The sequence below is a fragment of the Lipotes vexillifer genome, unplaced genomic scaffold (genome assembly GCF_000442215.2).
Source record: "Lipotes vexillifer unplaced genomic scaffold, Lipotes_vexillifer_v1.1 scaffold71, whole genome shotgun sequence".
Lineage (NCBI taxonomy): Eukaryota > Metazoa > Chordata > Mammalia > Artiodactyla > Lipotidae > Lipotes > Lipotes vexillifer.
In genome coordinates, this window is record NW_006793703.1 from 3,883,219 (window position 1) to 3,905,493 (window position 22,275).

General features: G+C 40.3%; 1 protein-coding gene across 1 annotated transcript in view; it reads right to left on the reverse strand.

Annotated features, from left to right (window-relative positions):
* DGKI (diacylglycerol kinase iota) overlaps window positions 1-22,275 on the reverse strand; it is a 467,563-nt gene that overhangs the window by 183,262 nt on the left and 262,026 nt on the right. The window contains 5 exon segments of the mRNA XM_007466658.1: window positions 4,611-4,689; window positions 7,894-8,031; window positions 9,463-9,576; window positions 20,088-20,148; window positions 21,988-22,070. Of these exon segments, the coding sequence (XP_007466720.1) occupies window positions 4,611-4,689; window positions 7,894-8,031; window positions 9,463-9,576; window positions 20,088-20,148; window positions 21,988-22,070 (475 nt within the window).

Below are 22,275 nucleotides of genomic sequence, written 5' to 3' on the forward strand. Positions count from 1 at the left end.
ACCTCACATAACACACATCTTCCAAATTCTCTGCATTGGATATCTACTCAATCTTAAGACTTCAGTTATGTATGTATAAATGACTCTAAAATCTATGCCCACAGTAACAGTGCCACCTTCAATTCAAATTGTATATATTATAAAAATCTTTCCTTCCAATGTCATCTCCCATTAAGGACAAATATTTTTATCAACACTATCTTCATGTTTCTAACACCACTGCACTATGTATTAATTGGTCACCTAACCCATATCTTTATCACAAACTCATTTTCCTCCCTATCTGAAATGCCCTTGCCCACTTTACGTCTTGTCTACAACAAACTCCTTCTTTATTTCCTACTATACTCCCTCCTACCCTTTCTGGAAACTTTCCTCTGATACCTTTGTCCTGCCAAGAGTCCCTACCAAACTCCCACATTATACACTGCCTGGACAACTAATCTTACCCTTACTTTATATTCCCTTCTACTTTTATTTATCTTTCATATACGGGCCCATCCTCCAATTAAACATTCCGTTCCTGTAACAAACATTGAGACACCAGCCGCTGGACATGGCACAAGGAATATAAAAGTAAAGACATAGTCTTTTGCCCTCATGTTGTTTAGAGTGGGGGAGACAGGTCTGAAAATGAAAAATAAAATGTCCTTTTGTATATGCCACAGAAAGATGTCTCTGTAAGACAAAGTAGGAGTCACACACAAAGGGAATGATCAGAAAAGCGTTCCAGAGGCGAGTACACTTGAGTCTTGAATGATGAGTAGATGCCACTTTGAGGTTCAAGATGGAAAAGAAGGTTACAGAGAACCTCGGACAGTGAGAGTTTCTCAAGGGCAGACTGTGCCTGAGTCTTACTACCTGGGCAAGAGCCTGGCAGTGTGTCCTTTGCAGTGATGGTGATGATGAAATTCGGCAAGCCACTGAAAAGAACACCTTTTTAAAGAAATCTGTCAGTTCTCCATATGAATCATGAAACATTCATAATCCTTTGAAACATGCTGATCTGCATGTCTCTGTATATTCGGTGAAAATAGCAAATCCTAAATCAGATTTAAAAACTGCCTCCTCTAGAGTCATAGTTGTATTTCCTTGACCTTGTTGCAGAGGCTCAAATCCTCTGAATAAGAAGTAACTTCAATGAGGCAGTACAACTTTAGCAGACAATCTCAGACTAAGAGTCTGATGTGTTTAATATCCTTCATGTCCCCCCCAAAATGACAATCTAACTCACGCAGTTGGCAAAGTGAGACCTCGCTTTGCTACCTGATAACCATAATCATCGTTAACATGCCTATATGTTAATAGATTGGAATATTTTCAATGTACTTTCCGCAAGCACTGTCATAATGCAGTAGTGATTAAAGCACTGGGCAAGACTCCAACTGACAATTAAATGACCAATCCTATTAAAACTCTCAATTCTGTTCCAAACAATTGCATGTCCTGATATGCAACAGTTCAGCCACGGATGGCTTAGCCACTGTGAGAATAAAAAAGCTTCTGCTTTCCAATCAAATTACGTATACCTTCTATCTGATGAAATTATTCATGTTTGCATTCTTTATATACAAAATGTTAAGTCAATCAAAATGTTAAGACAATCTTTACTCCTTGCTTGATATTTTACTGGTAATTCTAAAGGCATTTACACAGTAAGGCCACTAATAAACTGTCTCAAAATAAAGGTCATTTTAATTGTCCCTTCTAATATAAGTATCAATATAAGTATCAATAGTAAGGCAAAAGTCTGCATTTGTCCCATGTCAATTTGATGGGTTATTTCACATCTATGCCAAAAATTGTTTCTGCAATTAAATTTTTTAAGATTCTGCTTTAGTGAGACTTGTTTTTACTACCCATTGCATGTAAATGGATTAGCGTAATTCCCAATGTATTGTATTTTTGGACTAATAACTAATTGGTTATTCTATGCAAGCTCTTTTCTGTTTGTTTTTTGGTAATGGCTCTTATGGGGCTTTGAATCACTCTGCAAGTATTTGATGGCAAATGATACAAGTTTTGTCATGAACTCTCAGTCCCTGAGCAGCTGTATTTGAGAACAGTTTGAAGTCTCAACTATGGTTTGCGTGGCTTGAGAACAGCCACTCACACAATCTACCAACAAAGGACGTATGCCCCTATTGAAAATGCAGCCTGCTATCTTTCTCTTCTTTCTGCAGCTGAGCTTGAGATTTCTTGACTATCCAGCTAAAAATATGGGGAAAATCCAAATAAACGGAAAACAGTAAAAAAAAAAAAAAAAAATAATAATAATAATAGCTTGAGTAATTATACCTTTCATCATAAATAATGATTTATTTTTATTATTTTTTTTTTACTTAACGCAAAAAGGATAGACTAAAAGATACTAAGAAGTCCACACCTCTGGTCTAGGCATATCAAGCAAATCTGGTTCCAGTAGTTTGTGCATATTTATTGTGTACCATCTCAATATCCTCTCCATAAATATGGTATGCATTACTCTCAGTCAACAGCAATCCTCCCTTATCCAGCTCTTCAGTGGTTGTTTTTCCTCAAGGGCCTTGGCTTACCTCCAGGGAAAATGTTTGCAATTCCTTTTCCAATTGCAGGAAAGCACTTACACTAAGCCTCAGCAATAAAGTATTCAAAGTAAAGTATTAACTCTTGGCATCTTTCAACCAATTATTTTGTAATCACACATATAAAACGATGTAGACAGACATATACACCACAATTTGTATGTTCCTTTCTAAAATGAAATAGTTCCATAGTTTAAAAGAAAAGAAAAAATTCGCTTTCCCACAGGAATTCTTTCTAAGCCTGGTCTTTCCACCGTGAGGTCTCTCTTTGCTGCCCTCTCATTCTGAGGCACCAAAGTTTCACCACAGTGCAAGGAAACATATCATTAGGATAACTTTCAGATTAATAAGACAAAAAATTAGGCTCCCTTGAATGAGCTCTCTGTCCACCACTTACTCACTTAGGCCTGTTTTCATGGCCCGATGTCTAATTTGGAGGTTCATGCATTAGTGATAATTGTACTACTTTACAAGTACTGTTAAGAAATGTAAAGATTTTATTAGGAAGCCCAGATCCAGAATCTCCCAAAGAATATGAGAAATAAATGGGGTAAGAAATGGAGAAAGAAATCTCCAGTTACTTCCCCAAATCTACTCTCCTTAAATTAGGAAAGGCAGCAGGTTATAAATGCCAGCCCTAATGTAGGACCCTCTGAATATCTAATCTCCGAGAACTGTCTAGAGCAGGGAGGTGTGGAGCGTGTCAGTGTTTCTGATTTGGGTATTTGATATTTATGGTTCTGTTGTCAACCAACCTTTCTATCTGTGATTTTCTGGTTAATCAGAGAAAACTATGACTCTTTCTTTAATCAGTACTGCTTCTATTTGGCTCAGAAGTTGACCCTCAGAGCCTCATGAAACCAGGAATGCAAAAGTCTAACAAAATTGCTGAATTCAGTAAGAGAATTACAGGTTTATACACTACTTTTATTTTGTCTTCTAACAGCCTTAATCCTATAGCCCCATTCCTGATCTTTAGTATATAAAAGTGTTATCAGAACTTTCTCTGCATTTTTACTGGAATCTGAACAGTTGAACTTTAGCCTTTTGTACTCTGTATTTCAAATTCTATGAGTTAAAAGCTTAGAGGCTCTTGCAGAATCTAGAGGAAAAGTAAAATAATCCCTCATTATGACTTTTATCTCACAAATTACTTATACCTGCAGCCAAGCATTATTTTGATTACATGTTACCATATTCACAAGGGACTAGGTACAGGCAGAGACACAGACGTATTGTACAAGAAGAGAGTTTAAGAGAAAGAGGTCAAGAGAGACCAAGAAAGCAAGAGATTGAGGCTTCAAAGCATAAGCCAAAATCCTAAACTTTCTCAGTTCTGAATGACGTAAGAAAATTTTGATGAAATCTGTAACTTGTCATTATTTCATCTTATTTCTCTTTCAAAAGTTATTTTGCTTTTCCCCAAATCTCGATTCCATCTCTCCTAGTACTTAAATGACCACCAGCCCTCATTCATACTACCTTGTCCAGTGGAGATTCCAAGCACCTTCCATGCCTAATCCAATCACCGTCAAGCCCTTTTCTTTCAACCTAAACCACCTATAGCCAGCCCCCGTACTGTTCTAAGGTGACTGCTGTCTCTTTTGTGCACATAGGGAAGACTTTTATGTTTGGCTACAAGATTTCAATGACCTTGGTTATAAAGTCCTGAACTTTAATAATCGGTGGTTTGAGAAGCTGTAAGTATTCTAATGACTTCAGTGAAAGACTCTCTTTTTATCACTTCTTAGTAGTTCACTAACTTCAAAGTTTCTAGTCAAACCTAAAGATTAGCAGTCCTGAGTCCCAGAGTAAACATCTGGTCCTGACCTTTACCATCTTTGAGACCCTAAACAATGAGGTCTCAAAGTAACATCTGTAATAAGTTCCAATCTTGTCTAGCTCCCAGGGTCAACAAGAGGCTTCAAATGGGACAGCATTAGACACACTGTCAACATTTAAGTGATAATGCGAACAAAACGGAACATGCAAAACACCTGCTGGAAACTTCCTCCCTGGGAGATGGAAATGGGACGTTGTCCTCACCTCTGGATTCATGGAACTCCAGTGTGACGTGGGCATCAAATCCGAGGCTGAAGTAATTATTGAAAACATTCAGAGGAAGCTGCAATGATGAACAAAGGCAGAGGTGAAGTTGTGTGTGACCAGGCAAAAAGAGGAAAATAAAACCTAAAGCCAGACACTTGTCTCTGGGGCAAGTCCCTGGGAGAATGATCAATTAAAACTCAAGGCAGGGGTGTCTGTGTGGAAGGAACAAGGGATTTTTGAATTAATTCTTTAGTGAAAGCTCAACTCAAACGATACTCCTAAGAATTTTAAATAGTTTAGGAAAAAAGGGATACAAATACAAATTATTCAGTGAGAACCATTCTTGTGTATATTGTCATAAGAGAACCTCATAAGCTGAGGGATGCACATTTGTAATAGTTACAAGGGATGATTCAACAAGCAAACTTAGCAAGTAAATTCAATTGTAAGGATCGTGTCTAACCTTCTTAATCAGTGGATGCAAGTTTTTTCAAGAATTTACGTTCAGCATATTAATACTGCAACTTAAAATGAATAACATTTGTTTACCCTTCACTTATTTTCCAAAAAAATATATTTTTTGACAAAAGTCATGTAAGCAATAAGTCAGTGGGAGCCATTCAGCTATTCTCAACCTAGAGGAAAAATAAAAATAAAAATAAAAATATATATGTGTGTGTGTGTATTTATCAGTATTCAGATTCCTATTTAGTCTATAAACTCTTATCTTTAATATGACTGTGAAATATGCAACGCAGACACACAGATACACATACAAGCCTTAGCTTTCCTTCCCAGAGTCCTCTGGGTCCCTGGCTGTTACTGCTACAAGCTGAGTAAAGGAAAGAACTATGCAGCCTAAAGTCCTGCATTAAAACTACAAAGCTGATATGATTTGAAGGCTTCAGTTTAATATTAGAACAATTAGAAAAGCATGTGGAAAATGCTAGAAGGCAAATGGTGGTTCTTACACTTTTCCTTCTGCAACTCAGAATGAAAGAGAAACGTTAAAAGTAAATGGAGGGGCTTCCCTGGTGGCGCAGTGGTTGAGAGTCCGCCTGCCGATGCAGGGGACACAAGTTTGTGCCCCGGTCCGGGAGGATCCCACGTGCCGCGGAGCAGCTGGGCCCGTGAGCCACAGCCTCTGAGCCTGCGCATCTGGAGCCTGTGCTCCACAACGGGAGAGGCCACAACAGTGGGAGGCCCCCGTACCGCAAAAAAAGAAAGAAAAAAAAGTAAATGGAGAGGTAATTTTATCTCAGCCTAGATAATGTTTCCAGATAATTATCAGGTTTATCCTCCAGATAGAAATGTACTTCTCTTCTATTAGAAATAAGTGTGTGGCCTCAAGATTTCAAAAGTAAGTTTATTACAGGGTTTCAATATGCCCCTTGATCAGTAAGATTTTCTGTTCGACTAGAGCGATAATCGTGTCCCATTAAGAGAAAAATGAAATGAGAGGAAGAGTCAGAGGGAGAGCAAGAGAGATATTAATGCAGAAAGAGAGAAATTGAAATAAAGGATGAACCCTTCGATGGAACGCCGAGTCGGAGCTTGTACTGATTCAGAGGTCAGATCAGCCCTTAGAAGTGGTTACAACCGACTGGAGAACAGGGAGAGAAACTAAACACATAGAACATTGCCAAAACATGTCTCACTCTCCTGGCTTCAAATATGAGAATGTCCAGTTCCTGCACTGAAACAAAATACAAGCCCTTAGTCATTACTGGCAAGGGTTGGTGATCCTGCCAAAAGCGCAGATATGTTCATTTCTACCATTTATGCTCTTTTGGCTACAATTCTAACCCATGTCTTAGCATCCACTGATAACTTAAGAGAACATCTGGTCACCATCCCCTAAATAACATCACAGTTTAGTCTGTTATTAAGTTCTTATTCATATTTTCCAGGAAAAATTGCCCTGATTTCCTACACATCTCCTCAAAAATCCACTTTCAAAACGCTTTAATTATCTGGATTAATGTTCCCAGGCTGCACCAAGAAGTCTTTCCATTTCTTAAGCTATTGGGAAGAGAATTAAATATAGATTGCTATTGAGGTTCTAACCATTCCAAGTTGAGTGGGGATAGGTCCATAACATTTCCTTATGGTACAATTCTTTGTACTTTAGCTGTTTTCTATCCCATTTCTGTAAGTCAAATACATTAGGAAGAAGTATTGTATCCCAAGATGACACTTGTTTAAACAACATTGTGACGTTATGAGCTCAAGATCAACTGAGCAACCATGATATCTACTAAAAACCTTATAGTTTCTGGATCATAATTTAGGTGAAAAAACCATGAAGGTAAGACAAAACCTGTTTTAACGAATTTTAGCCAAATAAGTAACTTGAGCATCTATCACAATTGGTCAGGATCACAGTACTAATCAATAAAGGTGCATTGATTTGGTCTAAAATGATATCGGATTTTAAGGCTGAAACCACCATGAAATCTTGGCCTCAATCAATGGCACAATCCAATATAGCAGGGATGCTGTTTAAGTACAGATGCCTGGGCCTTCACACCCTGCATCTACTTAATCAGAATCACTGGGAATAAGACCTTGTAATCTGCATTTTATAGGCACACTTGGAGATTCTTACACAACAAAAATTTGAAAACACTGTTATAGAAGAAAAGTGGAAAGTAATAGAAAGCAAGTGTCTACTCAGAAACCTATCAAATTTATCTGAGATTGAGGCCAGAACTTAAAGCCAAATGTTCCCCTGAAGCTCTATAGTAGCATTTTTACAATTATGTCCCTTGGTTTGTCTTGGGTTGAGATACAAGTTCAATCACTGAAGGAAAGACACTAAGTCAAACATTTATTTAGGCATCTTGATGTCCCAATCAAGTGATGAAATTGAAATATTTGCTATCAGACCAGAAATCTCAGGCATTTATCTTTCTTTTGAAAGACCCTGTGCCTAATGCTTCAGATCATACGATTTTTTAAAACGTCTCATAGGTTAAGAGTTTGCAATGAATTTGAAAGATTAGAAAACTGATATATTTCTTTCTGGTGTGGAATTTGAGAACAGAGAACAGCTCCCTGCGCTATGGAAGTAGGTAGGACATCTTGGTCTTTAGAAGTCTACGGGGCAGAATCATCAGGAAGTGTTAATACTCATAGCCCTAGTAGCCGTCAACTCAAACACCGTCCTGTCATCTCATAGGAAGGAATCAGCACATGACCCTCCAGCCAGGAACGTATTTCCTGTGACTCAGGCAGATACTCCAGGGTTAGCTTTCTGCTGAAGGAAGAACTCTCTAACCTTACACACTCCATCTTCAAGTTCTTCTGGAGGCAAGTCTGGGTTTCTTTCCACATGGAGGTTCCAGCGATCTAGCTGCACAATTGTCCCATCTTCTACTTGGCAAAGGATCTTAGAAACAGGTTCATCAGTGTAGCCCTAAGGAATCAAAGAGCACACACATTGCTGCTGGAGTAGGGAACAGTACAGCCAAAGGTATTTCATGCAAGGCAGAGCCCTTGTTCCACGGCTGTTTATTTTGCAATTAGCAAGGCTGGGAGAGTAAACTGTTTTCCTCGAGGTACTTAGAATTTAAGACAATAGGCATGGGTAATGTGCACAGAAATACTAACTCTAGCTGGTTTGAGCTGAGGAATGACTTTTGCCAGCACCAAGAACCAACAGCCACCGGCGGGCTTTTGAGATCCATGCTGGATGGCTGTTTTTATCAAAGTGAAAACAGGTCGCCCCAGGCCTCCTACTAGAGGAATTTGGAGGATACACAGAACAAGTGTATGTGGGAAAATGGGCAAAGAATCAAGGTGACATCGGCTAGACAATTTCTTCCCCTGACGTTCCATTTCACTCACTTCTCCCTGACCTTGTACTAGGACACCATTCCTTCCAGGACCTAGGGCAAGTCTGACTGAGGAATAGCCCTGCTAGGGAGCTAGCTACTTATTCCTTGAGCACACATTACTGATAGCACGATTATTAAGGACAGTCAAGTCACTGATTTGGATAAGAGGAATTAATACCAATAATACATTTAGCTGCTTCATGTAAATATATTTATTATTTATACTATGCTTACTTAAAAAAAAAAAAGACCAATGGGAGGTTAATTCATCCAAGGCCAAATAAATATCTGCTAATATCTGGACATAATTACCACCTATGGGAGGTGAATGCACCCAAAAGCCAGATTAACATCTGCTACTATCTGAAGATAATTTTCATGGAGCTCAGCCCAGGCAATGGTCTCATATGAGCAGTTAAAAAGCTGGTGGGGCAGCATATGTTAGCATATTGTGCTTTCTTATTTTCTTAGTACTATAAAAATAATGATGATGATGATGATGATAAAATGGCTGGTTAGTGACAGGTAAACTACTTTCAACAAGCTTTCCTGAATTGGCTCCATGCTGAAAAGGACAGTTGGTTACCTGTATAACCTGTATAAAATCATGACGACACTGACCAGAAATCTAAATGCTCAAATAAAGCCATAACTCTTCCAAGTAAGGATTGTAAATCTGAACCAGACTCACTCTTCTGGAGAGGACTGGGGGTCAGGAGCAATTCAAGTCTCCCACCCTCTGTCTTTAGTGGGTACCTCAAAAAGCCCCAGGCCTGTGTACTAACCCCCATTTTTTTTTTTTTAATATAAAATGTTCCCTTCCTCTCTAGCTGACTATAAGTTTAAATTGAAGAAGTCACCAGATAAAACCATGGCTCGTGGGGGACCTTGATTCTCAACACTAACTTGTTCCTTGAACAAGAGTAGCATATGCCCTTTCCACTTGAGCAACTGTGGGTTTGGGGATCTGTTGCTGGATGACATGGGCAGCCCCTGAGGGCAGTTCTTACCCCTCCCCAGTTGAGAGTTCGAGCCAGGTCGTTCCCAGTCCCCAGAGGAAGGACCCCAACCGGAGGCTGAGGGCTCAGCTGCAGTTCATCCAGAATGGAAAGGATCCAGCCCACCTACAGACATTTTGGGGACCAGAAGAGATATAAGAAAGATAGATAAGTTACAAAGACGACAACCTGAGAACAGGAGCCTTTAAAAGGAGCAAATAGAATAGTTCTACTTTTCTTTAAAACATGCATGTTTTAATCCAGTGACCAGGGAACTGAAAGACCACTTATCTCAAGCAGTTTCAAAATGGCAAGTCTCTTATAGGAAAAATAACCATTTTGTATATGCTGTATCATAAAAGCAAAACTAGACCCATTCATCTATATGTTAACTAGAGATGTACTTTAAAATTCAGGAGAGTTTACAATTTAGGGAGGTATATACATAGGGCGCTGCAGGAAATCTAAGACTCAGAATCATATTAAATCTCAATTCTGGCTCATATTGGCTTTGTAATCTTGATTAAGTTATTTAACCTCACAGACTCATTTATCTGATTTTCAAAATGGAGATAATGCTTACCTCACAAGATTGTTTATAGATTAAACTACAATGTATATAAAACCCTCATTATGGTGCATGGCCCATGTAAGCACTTATTAAATGGTTACTCTCTATGTTATCTTAGAAATTAGTCATGCTTTCCTAAATATCCCTACATTCCCCTTAATGAAACATTACGAAAACATAATTATGGATGAACTTAGTACTTATTATAAGTTTAGGCAGAAAACAGATACTTATATACTAGAATCATATTCCTGCTTAATCTTTTTCTAAGATAAATAATACTTTGGGTTTAGTCTTATTATAACTATTTAGAAAAATTACCCCAAACTTGGAAATACCAAAAAGAAACTTGCATATCCTCACAATGTCATTCTAGAGTAGTGTCACAGGCTTATCTAAGAACTTTACGACTGTAGGTTAACTTGAGGATTTCTGTCCTGCAGAGATACAAATGTCAAGAAGAGATCACTTTAAAGGTTATGGTTCTATTCCCCCATAAGGGCATAAACTAATTTTGTCTCAAATTTAGAAAAATTATTTTGGTTTAAACTACATAATCATTTTCCTCTTCTTGTATTATTTTGCTGATTCCTTTATTAAAAAGCTAAATAGGGCTTCACTGATGGCGCAGTGGTTGAGAATCTGCCTGCTAATGCAGGGGACATGGGTTCGAATCCTGGTCTGGGAGGATCCCCCATGCCGTGGAGCAACTAGGCCCGTGAGCCACAACTACTGAGCCTGCAGGTCTGGAGCCTGTGCTCCGCAACGAGAGAGGCCGCGATAGTGAGAGGCCTGCGTACTGTGATGAAGAGCGGCCCCCGCTTGCCACAACTAGAGAAAGCCTTCACACAGAAATGAAGACGCAACACAGCAAAAATTAATTAATTAATAAACTCCTACCTCCAACATCTTAAAAAAAAGAAAAAAAAGCGCTAAATAAATTTTTGACATGTATTCATTCTAAATTTGTATAATTATTTTTTAAAATTTTTAAAAAATTGTACTTTAATAGTACATTTATTGAACACTACTGCATATAAAACATGGAACTAAGTAATTGAAATAAAAAGGTAAATGAACTACACTAAGATAGGTAAGGCAGAATGCCTGCTCTCAAGGAGTTTACAATTAACAAAAAGAGAGACATACTGATTGCTTTCTATGTGCTAGTCCCCGAGCAAATTTTTCTACTGAATTATCTTATTAAGCTTCAAAACAACTCTCTACAATAGATACAATTTTTGTCTTCATTGTGTAGATAAGGAAACCAAGACTTGGAAGGTTTAGTGACCTCCTTAATCATGGGTGAGGTAGAGCTGACATTCAAAGCTAGGCTTGCCACACACCAAAGGCCAACCTCTTAGCCACTCTGGTGCAGGGGACCTTTCAGTAAAGAACTAAACCCAGCTCTAGATGTGGCCTGAACATCCCTGAGACCATGGCATGTACCTTGGGAACCTGTGGAACACTGGGGAAACCTTGGAAATTGCTTAGTCAAATTCAGCTAATTTGCAGATTTATTAACTGAGGTACACAGAGGTCATGTTATTTGCTCAAGACAAAATAATCAAAAGTGGCAGAGTCGGAGTCACGCCAGGTCTGTTGACTTGCATCTAAAATCCTTTCTCTTCCAAGATGAGTACTTCCCAGGATGTCAAACTTGCCCATCTGGCAAGAAATCTAAAACTGTCTTTACGTTCTAGAAAGGGATACCACTGTGTTCATCCAAAGTGGTAAAACTAAAAATCCAGATCTACACTGGTGTCCAAGATCCGCCCCCTTTCCCCCAAACTGGGCGATTTGCTCCTAGACGAGTCCTTAGATTTCCAGCCAGCACTTATTTAGCTCTTCCCTTACACACGATACTCACTAACCTCACTAACTCAAGTAAAGGAAAAAAATGCCAGATGCTAAAGTGGTTCTGATGACTATGTTAGATATGGCTCCTGAGCTGCTGAAAGCACAAACTAGACACAGTAAAAGCAGATACCTCTAATAAACTACAAGAAGGGGATTTAAAAGTCATTAAAAAGGATGTGAAAACTCAGAAATCCCAACAAACTGGGATCACTGGCTGCAGCTGTAAACAGCCCTGAGTAGAAACAGAGTCTCTCAGAAATGCGGCGGAACTTTCTAGAAACCAATTCAATATCCCATACAGACCAGGGAAAAGAAGGCAGTCTCTTTAAAACTTCTGAGAGGTGATCATGCAGACCTCCCTTTATGATTTATACTCACAGGTCAGTCCATTTACCTTTAGGTAGATTTTTGTTATGTTTATTTGAAATAGGTCTATCTTTTCTGAGTAAAGATAATGCTATGAGCTCACACTTTCAACACCCCATTTCACTCTAGACACAAACATGGGAGGGAAAACAAGTCTTCATGGGCCAGAAACAAGTGAAGCACAAAATGGCAAGCAGAGGAAACCAGGAGTTTGGCTTCTGTCTGATTAGGGGGAATAAAAGTTCACCCATGGCTGGTAGGAGGCTGTGTATGAACCAGGCTCCCCACTGGCCAGCAGAAAAGAGGCCGAGAGGGTGAGGGATCACTGCCTGAGGCCATAACCCATAGAAAGTTGCAATGCCTTAAGGCTCAAGGCACATAGCCTCTAACAGTGTGTCCAAATTCCCACGAGCTCAATGACACACCTGAAACACCCCTGACATGGCTGCAGGATGGGACCCTTAGCCACTTAAAGAAAACCCGACTCTACTCTCAGGATCCTGAAACCATTCAAACTACTAGAAAGGATTAGTAAAAGGAGGCAGAGAAAGAAAAAGGAAAAATCATAAAAATAGAACTACCATACGACCCAGCAATCCCACTACTAGGCATATACCCTGAGAAAACCATAATTCAAGAAGAATCATGTACCAAGATGTTCATTGCAGCTCTATTTACAATAGTCCGGAGATGGAAACAACCTAGGTGTCCATCATCGGATGAATGGATAAAGATGATGTGGCACATATATACAATGGAATATTACTCAGCCATAAAAAGAAATGAAATTGAGTTATTTGTAGTGAGGTGGATGGACCTAGAGTCTGTCATACAGAGTGAAGTAAGTCAGAAAGAGACAAATAAATACCGTAACCTAACACATATATATGGAATCTAAAAAAAAAGAAAGGTTCTGGGGCAAGACAGGAATAAAGACGCAGATGTAGAGAATGGACTTCAGGACACAGGAAGGGGGAAGGGTAAGCTGGGATGAAGTGAGAGAGTGGCATGGACATATATACACTACCAAATGTAAAATAGATAGCTAGTGGGAAGCAGCCGCATAGCACAGGGAGATCAGCTCAGTGCGTTGTGACCACCTAGAGGGTTGGGATAGGGAGGGTGGGAGGGAGACGCAAGAGGGAGGAGATATGGGGATATATGTATATGCATAGCTGATTCACTTTGTTATAAAGCAGAAAGTAACACACCATTGTAAAGCAATTATACTCCAATAAAGATGTTAAAAAAAAAGAAAAAGAAAAAGGAAAAATCAAACTCAGCAAAACAACTTCCTCTGAACACGAGCCTGCAGAGAGAAATTCTAAGTCCCAGGAAGAACGCTAATAGTAAGATGGATGGGAAGGTTAGAGGAATAATTCACAGCCCATGAAACACAAATAATTTTCAAATAACTTTGAAATAAGTGTCCCATACCTTCCACGAATTGATAAGGTGTCTTCTAATAGTCCTTTGATCAGTATAACTGTCCTCATTCAAACCTTAAGAGCTGTTCCTGTTTTTGTTTTTGTTTTTGTTTTCTGAGAAGGTTGCCAAGAATCCACATGAAACTGTGGTGTGGTTCCACCCAAAATGCCATGAGCCCCCGGGACCCTTTGATTTCCCCTTTCTTCTCAACTGATTTGCTTTAAAAAAAAATGCATAAATAGATTCTATCTTCTTTTTCCAATAGCCAGTTAATCAACTATTTAATTTCCCCTGAATACAAGCAGATAATCTTAGTATTTCATCATTACACAAAGCTTGGAGTCATCAAACGTCTCCTGCCTTTCACAGCAGAGATTTCTTTTTCTTGTCTTGAAATTCCCTCATGTACAATCCATGTTAGGCTAACAGTTCTTTGGCTGAAGTGGGCCCGTATCTCTCCTTTGCACAACACCCCTGAACAGGTGTTCTCATCCAAGAGCTACATCGTCACTACCCAACAACCAGCTTCCTCAGAAGGCAACATAACGTAGGCGTGCAGGGAAGGCACAGAGCTGGGAGGAGCCCAGCTGTGTCTGAAGCCTGGCTCCATCACCTACCGAAACTCATGGAGCCAGTAAGTCACTTAATCTAAGTTCCCTCCTATGTAAAAAGGGATAACAGTACCTGCCTCATTGGGCTATTTTACCAACTAAATAACATGGAGACATTGCTTAGCATGTGCCTGACAAATAGGAAATGCTAAATTAACATTAACTGCTATGATTAAGATATATTTTTCTTCCTCTTTCTTTACTTCATCCATAAAGGTCCAGTTTCCTAGAAGCAAAATGTCCTCTTCCCGTCTCTCCACTTAAAGAAAAGTTGAGTCTCAAAGTTCACAAATCACTCCCACCTTTGACTGCCATCAAGTCACAAAAATCTCTCTTTCACAGACTATCACAAACAGTAAAAGCCAAGCTGCACTGCAGCATAAAAAGAGGGAGGGAGGGAGAGAGGGAGGGAGAGAGTGAGGAAGGAAGGAAGGAAGGGAAAGTAGCCTGCTTGGGCTTCTGGTTTAAAATAGTGTCTGACTAGTAACCAGTAAGAAGAGGAAAAAAAGAAAAGGAAGGCGGGAGAGGGAGGGAGGAGGGAGGGAGGGAGGAAGAGAATATGGAACAAATACACCTACTACAGCAGGAGACATAAAAGATCTTGAGTAATAATCCGTGTACTTGCCCCTACGAAAGCAAAACTATGCAAAAGTCTTAAGGTCCAAAGCTGTTATCGGAGGCCCTCCTTTCCCAGGACCGTGCTCCTGCTGGAAGTCCAGACTGCAGGTTCGTGGGCAGCGACTGTGTTTGCTGGGGCTTTCGCATTACCCCAAATCCCCTCCACCAGCTTGACCAGCACCCCTTCAATTAAACTTCATTAATTGCAACACACACGGCTTTGCATCTTTCCCATCACAACTGAAGAAAACTCTCTGGATTGGGCAAGACCATCTTCCAGGTGGCAGAGTTCCTTTCTGCCTTTGTGTTAGGAAATGCAGGGCTGACGGGGCTAGAACACCAGGGTGCTGGGCTTCGGCCCTGAGCAGAGCTGCCCAGCCAGACCTGCAGCCGCAGCAGCTGCCTGATGCTGCCACCCCCTGGCCCTGTTCAGCTGTAACCATCACTGAATATTTCCCAAGTGCACGTGGAACAACGTTTTCATTCGGCAATATGCTAACATTAGCGTTGGCTGAGGGGTGGAGAGGGCCGTGAATTGACATTTTCTCTGAACGAAGCAGATGCACAGTTGCCTTTCCTCATATCATCTGCAGGCAGAAAAGTGAGGGATACCCACACGGAGAAATCGCAGGAGAACGAGGGCAACGTTTCTGCACCCAGAAAGATCATCAAAACGCAGCATTTGACAACTGGGTTCCCTTTCTTACATGTACACAATGATTCTTCCTTTCGATATTTTCATATTTGCACTCAATAGTTTACAAAGTCACTCTGTGTTAAAAGAAATGTTTAAAATCGAGATAATAGTCAAGGTATGAGCTTTTTTGAAACAGAAGGTAGATTCAGGCTATATCCGTCCTCTCATCGGCAAGAGGACAGCTGGGGGTGCACCAAGCTCTTCTTCAAGAGAGGCTGGGACGTCGGGGTGCTGAGGGAGAAGAGGCCTGTGGAACCATCTGCTGGCCCCGTCAATGAAAGGGGAATAATCCTTTCTTCCCTGCTCCGGCTGTAGTGAGCCGGGGCATGGGGGCGCCTACTGTGTAGGATGTATCCTCATCTAGGGAAGCCAGCGGAATCAGAAATAAGCATAAAGTGTGTGGCTCGGGCTTCCCTGGTGGCGCAGAGGTTGAGAGTCCGCCTGCCGATGCAGGGGACGTGGGTTCGTGCCCCGGTCCGGGAAGATCCCACATGCCGCGGAGCGGCTGGGCCCGTGAGCCATGGCCGCTGGGCCTGCGCGTCCGGAGCCTGTGCTCCGCAACGGGAGAGGCCACAACAGCGAGAGGCCCGCGTACCGCCAAAAAAAAAAAAAAAAAAAGAGTGTGGCTCAAGTCCATTTAATCCCAGCCCTTTGGCAAGACGTTAACAGGGTTAAGGGTGGACCTTTGGATCCAGCCCAGTTCATCAAGGCCAAGGGCAGGTAAGGAGGGATCATGTTTCACCTTAAGGATCCATAATGAGGAGAAGGGACCTGTGACCCTACTGTCTCAGTTCACGCACTCCTCGACATTTAACCAAGGTGGCAGCCACGGGGAACTGGCTGGGTGGAGATGTGGCCGAGGAGAGGACAGAATACAAATTTACCCCATGACCAAAGAGAGACTGTTTCTAGTTTAAAAACATGAAGGTTTGAGATCATTCTGAGTTAGTTTTCTCTCACCCTAGAGATCAAAGATGGGACCAGCCCATTCGAAACCTGCAACTACGTGACAACCTCAGGATTATGCAAACCACCTACAAAGAGACCACACCTGGGCCACCTTCCTCTGCAGCCGTCACTGGCCTTGTGTGGTGACGGACTGCTTGAACATGGCTGATCTCAACTGGAGGTGCTGTAAATTTAAAATATATGCTAGATTCTGAAGACAGTCCAAACTGAGCATAAAACATCCCACTAATGACTTTATACTGATTGCATGTTGAAATGATAATATCTTGGATATAGTGGGTTAAATAAAATATATTATAAAATTAATTTAACCTGCTTCTTCTTAGTTTTAAGTGCCTTCTAGAAAACTTAAAATGTAAAAATGCAGCTTGCATTATAGTTCTCTTGAACAGCAATGGTCTATACTAACGTAACGCTACAGCTGTGAAGACCCTTAGGGATCCAAACGTATCCCTTTTCAGATTTAGAATGTCTCGGAAGTTAAGGAACCTTCCAAAGCACCTCTTCCTCCTCCAACTGCAGTATCTGCCTCCTTGCACTTTTTACCAGGATAAAATTCAAGTAACGCATACTGAAGCCGAATAACTTTTCTCCATATTAATGCAACATGTCTATATATTTAATAAGACCTTGTACACACACTAATGTGATTGATTGAGGGTTAACATATCCTCATCCTAACCCATCAAAAATATTCCATATCTGATTTCTCCTGGAACCTTGTCACTGACAGAATTCTGACTGCCTCTAGAGTGACAGATACACTCACTAAATAAAGGGTGAGCACCTTATGTCAAATATATACCCGACACTTCACTTGCCTCCAGCCAACAGCTTTTCTTCATGCATCCATCAGGATGCCTCTGCTTTATATAAACACTCAAAATTTAAAGTTTCATATTCGAAACTGATAAAAATGTCAATCACGTACCTTGATAAACATTTCATAAACCCCATATATCTTTTACAAAACATCTAACAAGGTAAAATAAAATAAAACCTGGTTTTACATAAGGTATAAAATATGCAAAGTTTTGGGCTTCCCTGGTGGCGCAGTGGTTGAGAGTCCGCCTGCCGATGCAGGAACATGGGTTCGTGCCCCGGTCCACGAAGATCCCACGTGCCGTGGAGCGGCTGGGCCCGTGAGCCATGGCCGCTGAGCCTGCGCCTCTGGAGCCTGTGCTCCGCAACGGGAGAGGCCACAACAGTGAGAGGCCCGTGTACCGCAAAAAAAAAAAAAAAAAAAAAAAAGATATGCAAAGTTTTGATTCTGCATGATAGGACTACAGAGGTTACCACTGACAAAAATAACTAGTTCAAAAGTATGCATCAGTTCTAGGGGAAATACACTACTTTTCATGGCTGTTGTAAAGGACCCACGTATAAACGTCTAGTGCAGTTGTGAGTTATGTAGAAGGATGTGAAAATTGAAGTTAGGATCACAGATAAGGTACCAAAAAAGAAAAAGTGCCTATAATATAAATGAAAAGTTACATTTAGCCTTGTGGAATACCCGTTAATATGGTCTATTTAAAGAAGAGATGCTAGAAAAGCTGGGGAACAAGGTAGTCTGCGTGTCAAGTAGTGACATTAATGGCACCAGAGAGTATAGAAATTCAACACTGTGATTTGCTCTGGTCATTAGGACCCAATAGGGAGGTACCAAGTCTTTCTCATTCTGGGTTTTGTCCCAGACACTCTCTTGAAACTATTTCTTGAAAACCAGCAGTTACTTCCTAGTCTCCAAATCCACAGTAATTCCTGTCTCTTCTTAAGAATGTAATCACTGCCTCTGTCTTGAAACTCCTTTTGGGTTATTTATTTATTTTTTTTCTCAACAGAATAGACTACTGGTGGTTCTTCTGCTTCCATCTTTCCACTTGCCTTTTGAAATTCAGCTCTGACTCCTAATTATAAATGTTTCACAAGTGTCTGGACTTGGCTCTCTTCTTTGTCCTTTATGCTTTGAATTCCCATGTTTCCAAACACTTTCCTAACTGCAGAGAATACCTCAATACCACATAACTTAGAACTTCACATATCTGCTAAGTGGAGGAAAGGAAGAAGAAAGCAGTGAGGCAGAGAGAGGTGATGGGAGGTGCAGTGGATAATGGGGAGGTTTGGAAGGTGGAACTGCCAAGCCAGGATGAAGCCCAAGATATGGAGAGGGAACAGGCAACCGATGTGGATTTGAGGTAACAATCACTTAAGTCAAGAAAGAGGAAGGACTCTGAATTCAGGACACCAGGCATATCCCCATAGTCAAATAATTTTGGAAAACACTGGGTTAAACAAAGTGAAATAGGTTTGGCTTCTTTAAGACTTTATAATGGATTTTTTTTTTTTTTTTCGGTACGCGGACCTCTCACTGCTGTGGCCTCTCCCGTTGCGGAACACAGGCTCCGGACGCGCAGGCTCAGCGGCCATGGCTCACGGGCCCAGCCGCTCCGCGGCATGCGGGATCTTCCCGGACCGGGGCACGAACCCGTGTGTCCCCTGCATCGGCAGGCGGACTCTCAACCACTGCGCCACCAGGGAAGCCCGATAATGAATTTTATAAGCTAATCTTGTGTATTAGAGTCTCCAAGAATAGTAAACATTACTTTCCCAACTGAAAAATGTTTTCCTCTCTGCAGAAAATCTTAAAGGACCAGTGCAATCACTGTTTTATTTTTTTCTGGTTGTGTTTGTTAGTATATAATGTGTATCCAGTGCTGCATTAAGTGTTCACGTGCTGTGAGAGATAAAATTAGAAGATTCCGTTGCTGCCTTTGAGAATAAAACATTCTAATTAGGAAGATTAGAGAAAAGCCAAAGATAGTTCATAATAAAATCCTATGAGATCAGACTCCAAATACAGAAGAAAAGACACTGGACAGCAAAATCTAAATGTCACGATTCTCAATTATTTGCCTTTGCTAAATATAGCAACCTAAGTAGAGGGCAAATTGAGAAACAGATGAGACAAACTGGGGAATATACACCAGTGATATTAAACTTCAGCCCAACTCCATCTTTTCTCCAAAAATGACTACAAAGGGAACCAGTTATGATCTTTATGCAAACCAATGTTAGCCAATATTCTAAGTTTTATTTCCACCAGTAAAAAAAAAAAAGAAATAAAAAGCCATAATTCAATTGTGTACGCATACGTCTCCATAGTTGTGACCAGTTATTAAGAATATATGGAAATAGGTCCGTTTCTGTTTTAAAAATAATTTAGTCATCTACAATCCTCATTCTAGTGATGTGACCACATCCTTACTTTGTGGAACAGGAAAGGATATAGCCTAGCGGGGAGAGGGAAATCTAATTTAGAAAGATCAAGTATGAATCCTTGAGGGCAATAACAAAGTCCCTCCTAACCCTTAGGGGATTGGATTCACATGAGAGACAGAGGTTTGAGGGGATTGGAAAGACTGTGAGGTGGGAACGAAGAAAGAGAAATGTCTTAAGGAAAACAAAAGACAAATGGAAGAAACAAGGGAAAGAACTAGATTCTCTTTCAAGGACCTACCGTTCCATCCCCACCACAGGCCAGAATCCGCAGATTTGGTACTTTCCTATATAATTCAAGCCTGTAAAGGATACAGAAGGAAAAGTAAATAAAAGAGCATATCACTGGCCATAGCAGAGAGCATGATCCCAAAACACACCAAAACGAAGGGGGGCGTGGAGGGTGCCCACTGGAGAAAATGCATAACCGCGAGAATGGTAATACCTTCAAAACTAGTCACCCGAGTAGTCACCAAGTACTGGTTCCAACAATCAGATTAGGGGCTGGCAGCAAACGTCACTGGAATGGGGTTTTAGGGTGTCCTAGTGTTTTATTTCCCATAATTCCTATTAATGTGTCAACGCACATTATTTTCTTCACTAGTGTCAAATTCCTTCTTTTTCTTTCCATTCTTCTCCATCCTTTCTCAAAGAACATCAAATCTGATTAGCTTTTCCCAGACCTATTTATTTTTCAAATCTACACTTCCCACTCTTACCCCTAGAAAACCTTCTTTAGAGAGATAGGAAGGACACCCCACTAGCATTCGCACCCACAATTCCATCTCCCTCTCAACTCACCCGCTGACGCTCAAACCCCCATTTATACTCCTCAGCCCCAAAAGAGAAGATTTACTGAATTTTCTTTATTTTGAATTTGTCTGCTTGAAATTAGATCTTTCCTGTTGTCTTCAGAAAATGCAATGATACTGCCCCCGCTGAAATGTTTGCTTAGGTGACAATTTCAATGGCTCTATTCCAGAAAACATCACCTATTTAAATCAAATCATATTTTTTTCTGAAAATAGTTCCTGTCCTGCCATGTTCTTTATGGTTATCTATGAAGTATCTACCTAAAGTCTAACTAAAAATGATAAAATCTTAAGAAAAGTAAATGTGAAAGGGCAAAAGTAAATGTAAAAGGGCAAAAGCAGATTTGCCTTAATACATCTGAATGCAGAAAAAAATACAGAAGTCTTATATAGCAAACTCTAGTGGCAAGGAAGTTCACAGATTAAGAGAATGACAACAGAAATTAATTTTCATAATTAATGTTCTCTCGTAGGCTTAAAATACGTAATTTATCTATTTCATACAGGAATATTATTTTCTAGAAATTATCTGAGCTTGTGTTTCTTTGCCTCTGATATTATTACTTATTTATAAGTAGTTATAAAAATAATTAGTATCTCTTTAGCTCTAATGTTTACCAGATGACATCTGAACTACCTTATTAGGTGGATTTTAAAAAGGGAACCAGACAACAGCAGAAATGTCCCTGCTCCTTCCCACCATGTACCCCTCCACGAAAGGGAAGATATAGGACACATGTCATCTACAGAGAGACTTTATTTTTCACCACTTCGAACAAAAAACAGAGAATGAAATTTCTGAGAGGCTCAGATGAAAGACTGAGCAGGAATTAGAATGTCTCTCCCACTCTGGTATGGAATCCATAGGTATAATCAATTAATCAATCAAGCTCTCAAATGGGCACAGATGCATACAATTTCTAATGCAAATAAATGAAAATATTCATAAACAGATATGGCCCTTGTCCACAAAGATACACTTACATTCCCATTAATGTACCTCTCCAAAGTGGTACATGCATAAGTAGAAAAAGGATGGATCCTTTCTCGATTCAGATTTGCTCATAATGTACGGTTACATGTGTCTAGGCAGCAAACACACTCAGAGTTAACAACTCAGAGGGTAAGTGTTGAAGGAAACTAACCCAGTGAAGAGGGAAACAGCAGATGAAGTTTTAAAGGGAGGACAGTGCAGGTGAGCAAGTAGATGAGAGGCGGTCAGAAAAACACTTCATGAGGTCATCAAATAATAAAGCTTGACTCCAAAGCAGAAAGTCCTTCTCACTCGCCTAAAATAGTAAGAACCATGGAGGGTATTTCCAGACTTACGCGTCTTTTGGCCCTTCCTGAGAAAGATCAAAGACTTGCCGTGGGTTCAGGTACCACATGAACATCTGCATGACCTTGGTTCCCTGTAAGGACAAAAAAAAATGACAATAACAGGAAGAAATTTCCAAATATTACCTGCTCATTTAAAGAATAAAAATAAATCCTGTTCTAAAAAATAATATTGAATTACAAACAGTATAGAGTAGCAGTTAAAATCATGGGCTTTGGCCATCGATATACGAAGATTGAATGCCTATATTAGGCTCTGTCTAACCTGTGTAACTCTGG